At 49.0% G+C, this 12,771-nt stretch overlaps 1 protein-coding gene across 2 annotated transcripts in view; it reads left to right on the top strand.

The window, feature by feature from the left end:
* Positions 1–12,771, top strand: part of LOC141058280 (sorting nexin-15-like) — a 59,016-nt gene that overhangs the window by 33,131 nt on the left and 13,114 nt on the right. For both annotated transcript variants that reach the window (XM_073554468.1, XM_073554467.1), the window contains one exon: positions 12,440–12,667. In XM_073554468.1, the coding sequence (XP_073410569.1) occupies positions 12,440–12,667 (228 nt within the window). The remainder of the gene's footprint in view (positions 1–12,439; positions 12,668–12,771) is intronic.

Below are 12,771 nucleotides of genomic sequence, written 5' to 3'. Positions count from 1 at the left end.
CCAGCGATTTCTAATTTTTACAACAAAATTTACAAAACCATATTTTTTAGGGACCACATCATATTTAAAGTCATTTTGAGGGGTCTATATGGCAGAAAATACCCTTAAAGTGGCACCATTCTAAAAACTAGACCCCCTCAAGGTGCTCAAAACCATATTCAAGAAGTTTATTAACCCTTTACGTGCTTCACAGGAACTAAAGCAATGCGGAAGGAAAAAATTAACATTTAACTTTTTTTTGCAAAAAATTTACTTCAGAACCAATTGAAAAGTTATTGTGCAATTTCTCCTGAATACACCAATACCCCATATGTGGGGGTAAACCACTTTTTCAGCACACGGCAGAGCTCGCAAGGGAAGGAACGCCGTTTGACTTTTTCAACACAGAATTGGCTGCAATTGAGATCGGATGCCATGTTGCGTTCGGAGAGCCCTAATGTTCCTAAACAGTGGAAACCCCCAACAAGTGACTCCATTTTGGAAACTAGACCCCTTAAGGAACTTATCTAGATGTGTGGTGAGCACTTTGAACCTTCAAGTGCTTCACAGAAGTTTATAATGTAGAGCCGTGAAAATAAAAAATCATTTTTTTTCCACAAAAATGATATTTTTGCCCCCAAATTTTTATTTTTACAAGGGTAACAGGAGAAATCATACCCCCACAGTTGTTGTGCGATTTGTCCTGAGTACGCTGATACCCAATATGTGGGGGTAAACCACTGTTTGGGCGCACGGCAGAGCTCAGAAGGGAAGGAATACCGTTTGACCTTTTTTCAATGCAGAATTGGTTGGAATTGAGATTGGACGCCATGTCGCTTTTTATGTGCCTAAACAGTGAAAAAAACCCACAAGTGACACCATTTTGGAAATTAGACCCCTGAAGGAGCTTATCTAGATATTTGGTGAGCACTTTGAACCCCCCAAGTGCTTCACAGAAGTTTATAACACAGAGCAGTGAAAATAAAAAATCACTTTTTCTCCTCATTGAGGGACACAGATACTGTGGGTGTATGCTTCTGCCGCTAGGAGGCTAACACTAAGGGAAAAAAAGAGGTTAGCTCCTCCTCCGCCATATATACCCTCGCCCCTATTGCGGGCGGAAATCAGTTTTTTGCTTAGTGTCCTTGGAGGCACACGTCTGGGTTTTTTTTCTTTTTGTCTTTTTCCATGAAGTTGTGACAGGGGCAACGGATCCTATTGAAAGGGTCCGATTTCCCCAAACCAACAACGGGCGAGCACGTGCGAGTGTCCCTCCACGTATCCTCTCCCGCGTCGTGGGACACAATGCCGGACTTAGCTCTGACCACCCCTAGGTATTGAAACCATGGGCTGTGTTACGTTGTGGACACAGGTGACGAGAGTGGACCCACTGGACTGTGGCGCCGAGCTCTCCCCGAGCGAGCGCACCAAGTGGACCGACCCCTATACAGGGACCGTTAGGGAACAGACTCGGGAAGTTCTAGCGCCACGGCAGCCAGGACCAGGGGTCGGCTCAGGAGGGTGAACTAGTGATGAGGAACAGAGGAAGGTCCAGAGAGGAACCAGGGTCCAGCGACTGCGGAAGAGGAGAAGGACGGAGGAAGGGGGGGGTCCAGGAAGAGGCGAACTGAAAAGGAAGGAGACACAAGGGTTAGGCAGGAGGAACGACCAGAGGGACAGAGGAACACTGAGGACACAGGAACTAACAGGAGGCACAAAACACAAGGAATAAACTAGAAAGCAGCTAGCAAGGAACAAGCAGCAGGGAGCACGGCCTAGACAACCGAGAGGCAACTCAATAGTCAGGCGCCTCCACTAAGGGAGGGCGGCCTGAAATACCTGGTGGTGGCCTCTGATAGGTCGGGGGGCTGGTCCGGGTCAGGTCACGGCAGACAGGTGGCTGCCGGTAGCAGCGTGCGGCTTATCCCTCCGGCGCGTGCGCAGAGGCACAGTGCGCGCGGCCGAGGGAAGTGGAGGAGAACGTCGGGACGCCGGTCGCCGGAAAGCAAGGGAAGCGGAGGCGCGCGTGCAGGACGCGTCAGAGGAGAGAGTCGGGGCAGAAGCAGGAGCGGTGAGTATGGCAGCGGGAGCGGTGCTAACAGGCTGTACAGAGGCACAAGACTAGTCCGTGCGGCCCCCACTGCTCCACCAATGCTTAGACTGCGGTGCTGCAAGGTGGCGGACGGTCCCTCTCCTCACCCCCGGAAGGGGTTAGATGGAGCTAGGGTGCCTGCACCGTCTTATTTTATCAAGGCCCCCTCACATACCTGCCGGTGAGGAGAGGGTATGGGAGGGCTCCTGTGAAAAATCTCAGGGCTGGAGCCCCCAGCCGGCAGAAGCCACCGGCCATGCAAGGCTGAGGGCGGCCATGCAAGGCTGAGGGTGGATGGATCCGTCAGTCGGCGCTGCGCAGTTAGTGGCGCCATGTTTTTTGTGTACCGCACTGGGCGGCGGCAAAAAATTTAGGTCCCGGCTTCGGAGCGCGGCTAGGCCGCAGAACGGAAGCACCGCCACTAGAGTGGTTTTACATGCTGGCTCACTCCCACAGCTGGTGGCGCGCGATTTGAAGGAAGCAGCCAGGCCGGGGGGGGGGGGTGCAGGACTGGGGTAAGTGCTGCCCGAGAGGCCACGCTACAGGGAAAACGAGGTGATACCTCCTCCCTCCATCCCCAGCAGCGGACAGATACAGCATGTCCGAAAAGGCAAAGAGGCACACGTTCTTTTACGCTGCATGCATCTCTTGTCGAGCTGCAGAGCAAGCGATTTTGCGAAGCCTGCAAATCCGAACGCACCCAGGAGCCCTCCCCTGCGACCGTGACCAATGTGTCAAATCCCCCGGAGTGAGCCCGATCACTGTCACAGTCCATGGCGTCGCTTACGAGAGCAATAGAGTCCCTTCAAGCCCCAGATAGGGGCAGGGACAATGGCTCGCCGGCCTTAGAGGGAACCTCCACCTCACAAAAGCCTCCAGCCTGCAGGGGCCGCTCTCACTCCAGGCAGACCCGGAGAAAACGAATCCACACTTTGTCCCCCAGTCCATCCGGTGCCTTGGCATCCGTAAGCTCTGCTTCTCGCTCCCCATCACCAGTGGTTGATAGCGAGCAGACCTCAGATTGCGACTCAGACGAGCCCCTTGACCTGGACACTTCAGGGTCACGTGAAACAGTGGACAGCCTCATGGAAGCCGTCAATCAGACCCTGGGGATTGAGGATGATCCCGCAGCGGCTACGGGGCATAAAGTGGCATTTAAGCGAGTGAAGCGCCCGCACAGAAATTTTTCCTCTCACCCGGAGTTTGAGGACATAGTGCAGCAGCACAGAGAACGTCCAGACAGGCGTTTCTCGGGTCAAAAGGCACTCGAAACAAGGTATCCATTTGCTCCGGACCTCCGTAAAAGATGGATGGAATCCCCGATGGTGGATCCTCCGGTTTCGCGCCTAGCCACTAAGACCCTGCTATCCGTCCCTAGTGTTTCCTCGATTAAGGATCCCACGGATCGCCTTATAGAGAGCTTAGCTCGCTCAGTATATGAGGCGTCAGGTCAGCACTCGCTCCCTCGTTCGCAGCAACTTGGGTAGCCAAGGCTATGATATCATGGTCAGAAGCATTAAACAATGTCGCGCAGGATCTACAGTTGTGGCCAAAAGTATTGACACCCCTGCAATTCTGTCGGATAATACAGTTTCTTCCTGAAAATGATTGCAAACACAAATTCTTTGGTATTATCTTCATTTAATTTGTCTTAAATGAAAAAACACAAAAGAGAATGAAGCAAAACTTTGATCATTTCACACAACTCCAAAAATGGGCCAGACAAAAGTATTGGCCCCCTCAGCCTAATACTTGGTTGCACAACCTTTAGCCGCAATAACTGCGACCAACTGCTTCCGGTAACCATCAATGAGTTTCTTACAATGCTCTGCTGGGATTTTAGACCATTCTTCTTTGGCAAACTGCTCCAGGTCCCTGATATTAGAAGGGTGCCTTCTCCAAACTGCCATTTTTAGATCTCTCCACAGGTGTTCTATGGGATTCAGGTCTGGACTCATTGCTGGCCACCTTAGAAGTCTCCAGTGCTTTCTCTCAACCATTTTCTAGTGCTTTTTGAAGTGTGTTTTGGGTCATTGTCCTGCTGGAAGACCCATGACCTCTGAGGGAGACCCAGCTTTCTCACACTAGGCCCTACATTATGCTGCAAAATTTGTTGGTAGTCTTCAGACTTCATAAAGCCATGCACACGGTCAAGCAGTCCAGTGCCAGAGGCAGCAAAGCAACCCCAAAACATCAGGGAACCTCCGCCATGTGTGACTGTAGGGACCGTGTTTTTTTCTTTGAATGCCTTTTTTTCTCCTGTAAACTCTATTTTGATGCTTTTGCCCAAAAAGCTCTACTTTGTCTCATCTGACCAGAGAACATTCTTCCAAAACGTTTTAGGCTTTTTCAGGTAAGTTTTGGCAAACTCCAGCCTGGCTTTTTTATGTCTCGGGGTAAGAAGTGGGGTCTTCCTGGGTCTCCTACTATACAGCCCCTTTTCATTCAGACGCTGACGGATAGTACGGGTTGACACTGTTGTACCCTCGGACTGCAGGGCAGCTTGAACTTGTTTGGATGTTAGTCGAGGTTCTTTATCCAACATCCGCACAATCGTTAGTTGAAATCTCTTGTCAATTTTTCTTTTTCGTCCACATCTAGGGAGGTTAGCCACAGTGCCATGGGCTTTAATCTTCTTGATGACACTGCGCACGGTAGACACAGGAACATTCAGGTCTTTGGCGATGGACTTGTAGCCTTGAGATTGCTCATGCTTCCTCACAATTTGGTTTCTCAAGTCCTCAGACAGTTCTTTGAGCATGGAGAAAAGAAAGAAGACCAATGTGGTACACACAAGGACACAGGACAGAGGTTGAGTCAACTTTAATCCATGTCAACTGGCTGCAATTGTGATTTAGTTATTGCCAACACCTGTTAGGTGCCACAGGTAAGTTACAGGTGCTGTTAATTACACAAATTAGAGAAGCATCACATGATTTTTCGAACAGTGCCAATACTTTTGTCCACCCTCTTTTTTTATGTTTGGTGTGGAATTATATCCAATTTGGCTTTAGGACAATTCTTTTTGTGTTTTTTCATTTAAGACAAATTAAATGAAGATAATAATGCCAAAGAATTTGTGATTGCAGTCATTTTCAGGAAGAAACTGAGTATTATCTGACAAAATTGCAGGGGTGTCAATAATTTTGGCCACAACTGTACCGGCAGAGATTTCGGAGGTCGCAGGTCAGATGGCGATGGCCGGAGACTATGTAATCAATGCGTCTTTGGATGCGGCCAATTGCTCGGCACTTGCTGCCGCTAATGCAATTTCGATCAGAAGAGCCCTATGGTTAATGACATGGCGAGCCGATTCTACTTCTAAGAAGTCCTTGACTTCCCTGCTTTATCAGTGCGGCCACCTATTTGGGGAGAAGTTGGATCAACTTATCTCCGACTCCACAGGAGGAAAGAGCGTGTTTCTCCCTCAACAAAAGGTCAAACCGCTTTTTCGTCACCCGTTTCAGGCACGTTTTCGGGCCTTTCGCAACACCGGATGGACTACAGCGGCCAATTCCGCCGCCTCAGGCCGCCCAAACCAGGGTAGGGAGCAGCAGGTCTTATAGAGCCAACCCATTGGGGAGATTGCGTACTCAGCAGCCCAGATTGAGGGGATCCAGATCCCAAAGATCTTCGGCCAAATGACTCGAGGCCTTTACCAGACGACACCAGCAAGGTGGGCGGCCGCCTACTCTGGTTTTTCCACGTCTAGGCCAATGTCGCTCACAACGCATGGGTAAAGGAATTGGTGGCCTCAGGTTACAAAATAGAATTTTGTCTGATACCCGCCAAGACTGTTTTTTCTTTCCCGGCTTCCCAGAGTGGATGCCCAGGCAAGGGCTCTATTGGGAGCCATCAAATCTCTCCAGCACAATGGAGTCATTGTTCCAGTGCCTGGACACGAAACAAATCAGGGGTTCTATTCCAACCTTTTTGCGGTTCCCAAAAAGGACGGGTCTGTCAGGCCTGTTTTGGACCTGAAGCTTTTGAACAATTTCATCAGGATCAGAAATTTCCGGATGGAGTCTCTCCGGTCAGTCATATCGGCCTTGGAGCAGGGACAATACTTGGCCTCAATAGATATCCAGGACACATATCTGCATATTCCCATTTTTCCTCCTAGGTTTCTACGCTTCACCATCAGCAATCTACATTTTCAGTTCATAGCACTACCCTTCGGGCTAGCCACGGCTCCCAGAGTGCTCACAAAGGTTATGGCAGTTGTCCTGGCCATACTGCATTCTTGAGGCATAGTCGTCTTGCCTCATCTGGACGACCTCTTGGTCAAAGGCCCTTCAATACGGGCATGCGAGGAAAATGTCAACATCACGCTAGATACTCTTGCCCGCTTAGGGTGGTTGGTCAATGCGAAGAAGTCATCCCTTGTGCCACCTCAAAAGATCTTCCTAGGAATGATTCTCGACACTCGCCGAGGGTTGGTAATTCTCCCTCAGGAAAAAGTGCTAGCGCTCCGGCAGGGAGTCCGGACACTTCGGCAACCAGTCCCTCATACCATCCGATCCGGGATGAGGAGTCTAGGGGAAATGGTGGCAGCAATGGAAGCGGTACCGTTCGCCCAGTTCCATCTTCGCCCCCTGCAGCATGTCCTTTTGTCAGCTTGGGAGAAGAATCCCTTCACGCTCGATCGGCAGTGCCGACTGTCCTTTCAAGTCAGACAGTTGCTCGGATGGTGGTTAACCAGTTCCTCTCTGACCCAGGGGAAACCTTTCCCCCGAGACCATTAGCTGGTGATGACAACCGACGCCAGTCTCCTCGGCTGGGGAGCGGTGTTTCGCCACCACACGACCCAGGGACGGTGGTCGCCACAGGAGGCACGCCTCCCGATCAACTTATTGGAGATACGAGCAATTCGGCTGGCTCTGCAAAAGTTTCATCACTTTCTATCAGGCCGCCCCATCTGGATTGTCGGACAATGCCAAGGCGGTGGCTTACATAAATCACCAAGGGGGCACCCACAGCAGAGCAACCATGCGTGAGGTGGGGCACGTTCTGCAGTGGGCCGAAGCAAACCACTCGGTGATTTCGGCTGTCCACATCCCAGGCGTGGAAAATTGGGCGGTAGACTTTCTCAGCCGGCAGGGTCTTGCGTCCGGAGAGTGGTCTCTACATCCCGAAGTCTTCGGGCATATTTGTCAGCTGTGGGGAACTCCAGATGTGGACCTGATGGCATCCAGAGTGAACGCCAAGGTGCCCACATGTCGCTCGGGCCAGGGACCCGCAGGCAATCGCTGTGGATGTGTTGGTTCTGCCATGGAACCAGTTTCGCCTCCCATATCTATTTCCCTCGCTGCCACTACTTCCGTGGGTCATCAAGAAGATCAAGACGGAAGGGGTCCCGGCGATTCTGCTGGCCCCAGACTGGCCCCGTCGAGCGTGGTATGCAGATCTAATGCAGCTGCTCGCTGACGTTCCTTGGCGCCTGCCAGAGTGCCCAGATCTACTTTCCCAAGGGCCGATTTGCCACCCGAACTCAGGGGCCCTGTGTTTGACGGCATGGCCGTTGAATCTTGGATTCTAACCCAGGCAGGCTTCGGGAGCCAGGTGGTCGCTACAGTGATTAGCACCCGGAAGCCTGCTTCAGCACGAATTTGCCACCGCACCTGGAAGGTGTTCTTTGCTTGGTGTCGAGGCCGCGGTGTTTCTCCGCTGAGATTCTCGATCCCCAACATCTTGTCTTTTCTCCAGTCGGGCCTAGACTTGGGCTTGGCCCCAAGTTCCCTCAGGAGACAAATATCGGCCTTATCCGTCCTGTTCCAGCACAGAATTGCTACCAATCTGCAGGTGAAGACTTTCATTCATGGAGTCTCCCCCTTGGTACCTCCCTATAAGGCGCCTATGGATGCTTGGGACCTTAACCTAGTCCTAAGTGTTCTGCAGGAAGCTCCATTTGAACCGCTTCAGGATATCTCCTTGAGGTACCTTTCCTGGAAAGTGGTGTTCCTAGTGGCCATCACTTCTATCAGGTGGGTTTCAGAACTGGCAGCCCTATCCTGCCAAGCCCCGTTCCTCACCTTCCATAAGGATAAGGTGGTGCTCAGACCAGCCCCTCCTTTTCTGCTGAAAGTCGTGTCCTCTTTTCACATTAATGAAGATGTCTTACCTTCATTTTGTCCAGCACCGGTGCACCGTGTGGAAAAGGCTCTTCACACGTTGGACCTGGTAAGAGCCCTCCGGAGGTACGTGTCGAGGACGTCACCTTTTGTGAGTTCATTTTTCCCTTCATCATTGAGGTCTCATGAACTCCCTCCTCTGGTGAAGGAAGCTAGATGATAACTGGGTGGCTGGAATTGAGGACTGGATATAAGGCTGCCGACGCCCTTCTTCCTGGCTGGTGATTTTCCTGCTGGATTCTTGGAGACCAGTCTGATTCCTGCATCTCAAAGCTAAGTTTTTCTGCTCTGCTTTGTACTCTTCAGTTTTGTTTTTGTTTTGCTTTGTTTTTTGGGAGTTCTGCCATCCCCGGCCGGGGGTGAGCTGAATTCCATTTTTGTCTCTGATCTGTTTTCAAAAAACTTAGCTTTGAGATGCAGGAATCAGACTGGTCTCCAAGAATCCAGCAGGAAAATCACCAGCCAGGAAGAAGGGCGTCGGCAGCCTTATATCCAGTCCTCAATTCCAGCCACCCAGTTATCATCTAGCTGCCCAGGTGTTTGGTAATCAGTCTCACTACCTTCCTTCACCAGAGGAGGGAGTTCATCAGACCTCAATGATGAAGGGAAAAATGAACTCACAACAGGCACCCTTTCGTCAGACGGACACGCTGTTCATGCTCCCCGAAGGGCGCAGGAAGGGACTCGCTGCGTCAAAATCGACCATAGCCAGGTGGATTCATTTGACTAATCAGGAGTCCTACCGCATTAGAGGCATGCCGATTCCAGCAGGGATCAGAGCGCACTCTACTCGGGCAGTGGGCGCTTCGGCACCAGGCTTCGACGGAACAGGTTTGCAAGGCAGCAACCTGGTTCAGCCTGCATACATTTGCCAAACATTATAATATCCATGCTCAGGTCTCGGTGGATGCGAGCCTGGGTAGAAGGATTCTCCAAGCAGCGGTGGCGCACCTTTAAACAAGAGGTGCATGTAGCTTGGATTGGTGAGTCAATCTCCCACCCAGGGACTGCTTTAGGACATCCCACAGTATCCTTGTCTCCCAATGAGGCAAAGGAGAAACATGGATTTTTGTGATAACTCACCGTAAAATCCTTTTCTCCGAGACGCTCATTGGGGGACACAGCACCCACCCTATTAGCCAGTTGGCTCTTGTTTTGCTTAAATTTATATGCATTTACTAATTTGATATAAGGGTGGTGTTTTGGACATGTTGTACCTGTATTAAGGCTGATTTTGTTGTCCTCCTCCTGCTTTGGCACCAAACTGATTTCCGCCCGCAATAGGGGCGAGGGTGTATACGGCGGAAGAGGTAACCTCTTTTTTTCACTTAGTGTCAGCCTCCTAGCGGCAGAAGCATACACCCACAGTATCTGTGTCCCCCAATGAGTGCCACGGAGAAAAGGATTTTACGGTGAGTTATCACAAAAATCCATGTTTTTTCCTCAAAAATGATTTTTTTGGCCCGCTATGTTTTATTTTATTAAGGGTAACAGGAGAAATTGGACCACAAAAGTTGTTGTGCAATTTGTCCTTAGTACGATGATGCCCCATATGTTGGGGGGAACCATTGTTTGGGCGCATGAGAGAGCCCGAAAGGGAAGGAGCGCCATTTTGGAATGCAGACTTTGATGGAATGGTCTGCGGGTGTCATGTTGCGTTTGCAGAGCCACTGATGTGCCTAGCAGTATAAACCCCCCACAAGTGACCCTATTTTGGAAACTAGATCCCTGAAGGAGCTTATCTAGATATGTGGTGAGCACTTTGAACCCCCAAGTGCTTCACAGAAGTTTATAAACGCAGAGCCATGAAAAGTCTTTTTTTTTTTTTTTTTTTCCACAAAAGTGTTTTGTTTTTTTTTGTTTTTTTTAAGCCCCCAATTATTTTATTTTCCCAAGGGTAAAAGAAATTAGACCCCCCAAAGTTGGTAAATGATGGAAACCCCTCAATTCTTGCTCCAACCCTAACCCCAACACACCCCTAACCCTAATTCCTAATTCTAACCCTACTCCTAATTCGCCCTAACCCTAATTCCAACCCTAACACTAATTCTAACCCTAATTCCTAACCCTAATTCCAACCCTAACCCTAATTCTAACCCTAGCCCTAATGGGAAAAATGACAATAAAAATATTTTCTTTATTTCATTATGTTTGCCTATCTAAGGGGGTGATAAACGGGGGGGCTATTTACTTTTTTTTTTTTTTTTTGATCACTTTGATAATTTATCATAGTGATCAAAATGAATGAATGGAATCTGCCGGCCGGAGCCTGCAGATTCCCGGCGGGCGCACTGCGCATGCGCCCGCCATTTTCTCTGGATCCAAGATGGCGGCGCCCACCGGAAGAAGCCGCAGGGACCCAGGACCACCGGGAGGGGACAGAGGACCACCGGGAGGTACAGGGGGGGGATTGGGGACCTTATTTCTCTCTCCTCTGATGTGCCATCACATCAGAGGAAAGAGAAATTAAATGCAAAATCACTGCTTTTTTTTTTTGCGGTCGCTGTTATAGGGTTAATAACAGCGATCGCAAAAGCGGGGTCAGTAAAAACCGACCCGATTCATGTTCTCTGGGGTCTCGGCTACCCCTGGCAGCCGAGACCCCGGAGAAAATCCTACACTGGGGGGCGCTATTTACTTTCTCCACAGCGTCGTGAATTAACGGCGCTGTGGTTTAAGTACCCTTAATTACCGCCGTTAAAAGGCGTGTCGGCGGTCGTTAAGGGGTTAAAGTTTCTCTATAAAAAAGAAATGTTTCTACTGTCTTTTATGCGCTGAGAGGCCGTTAAGGATAGAGCCGATTTTTGCGTTATTGTATTTTATTTTTTTTCCATCCATGTTTCAAGTAGCCATTAAGAAAAAAATCCCATCAACATAGATGTAACAAGGTATTGGTATTTACAGGACGAGCTGTAGTTTTGGATGACACCATTTATTTTCCCATATAAAGTATAGGAAGTCTGCAAACAAAATTCCAAACGTGGTGAAATGGTGGGAACACAAATATAATCCCATCATTGTTTTTTTTTTTTTTTAGGGGGGTTGGGTGTTTAATTTTTACTACATTAATATTCCGTTTATTTTCAACTGAAGAAAAGAGGTGAATCAAATCTTTGGTTTTTTGTTTTTTTTTGTCCTTTTTTTTTTATATATATTTTTGACCTGTTTTTTGGTCGCTCGTCCTATATATTGCAGTACTCCAGTATTGCTTTATGTATTAAAAATGACGGTTTTCTCTGACGCCCAGTTTATGGCTGGAGATCACATTCACATGCCAGGCATGGGTTCCTATTTCTCGCCCCCCGGCTGTTGCAGCAGCCCATCGGCACCCCATAATCGCATCGCGGTAGAGGTTGGTGGGGCAGATGGTGGTAGCGCCGATAGCGGCTGTTAGAAGCGGATGCTAGCTATGTAATACAGTTAATGGCCTAAATTCGCAAAGCTTTTACTCCAGAAAACCAACATAAAAAATAAAAAAACAGAGGCTGCGACAAAATTTTGTGACTTTTGGTGTTTTCACTCCATTTTTGCTCAGGTCTGACAAAGTGGGTGATGCTGGAGTGGGATGGGGGGCACGACGACCCCTGTTTGTCAAAGTTGTGATGAGGCACAATCCATTTCGCACCTCGCCTTCTTCATTAGCGAGGCCGGTCTTGATGTGTCGGGGCCTAGGAGTCTCATTTATGAGAACAGTCTAAAAGAAGCACTATGTTGCTCATAGTAACCAATCAAAGCTCTGCTTTCATATCTTAAATCACTCTTGTAAAATGAAAGCTATGCTGTGATTGGTTGCTGTCGGCAACAAAACATTTCTTTATTGGACAGTTTTGATAAATCTGTCCCGACGTGTAAAAATGGGCAATTGTTTGGCTTGTTTTACTGTCACCTCTCCCCAATTTACTTTTACGCTTGTGCCTCAGATGTCCTATTCCATTCACTAGACCACTGAAGCCAATCACAGGCCTCAGTGGTGAGGTGACTATACCGGGATGTCATCTTTCTTTCCTGGTGGAGACCATCGGATTCTACACCTTCTTTTATTATTTTAGAATCATCTCTCCATTTGTTTTTTAAAGTTTTGGAAGTTGGAAAACACCTTTTGAGAATTTAAAGGGGTCGTCAAGGTAGCGGCCATACCCTTTAAAACTCTATGACTGTACACTAGGGGTAAATTCTCTGAAGCGCTGCAACCTTATAGACTGTTACATGTGATTGTACCGCGTGCTTGTATCTGTAGACGGTGCGCTGTCGGAGACGGAGTCCTCTCTGAACCTGCTGTCGGTGCGGTGCAAGGAAGAGGAGCTCGCACCCGCCATGCCTCTCGGTGAAGGAGATGGAGCACCGTACCTTTCACAAGCTACCGCTGAAGTCCAGCAGGCGATGGACAGAGAGTCATCTGGAGACTACGCAGAAGCATTCAGTCTCTTCAGAAACGCTGTCGACATCTTGTTAAAAGGAGTGAAAGGTGACTGTGGATAAGACGCCATTCAGACTTCAGGGATTTTTTTCGTATGAAAAGTTTTGATTTTCATCAGTGTTTTGCATCAGATTTTCTTCAGTGTTTGGTCA

This window comes from Dendrobates tinctorius, unplaced genomic scaffold (genome assembly GCF_039654945.1).
Source record: "Dendrobates tinctorius isolate UK_male_01 unplaced genomic scaffold, ASM3965494v1 ptg000211l, whole genome shotgun sequence".
Classification (NCBI taxonomy): domain Eukaryota; kingdom Metazoa; phylum Chordata; class Amphibia; order Anura; family Dendrobatidae; genus Dendrobates; species Dendrobates tinctorius.
This window is presented reverse-complemented; position numbering and strand designations above follow the sequence as displayed.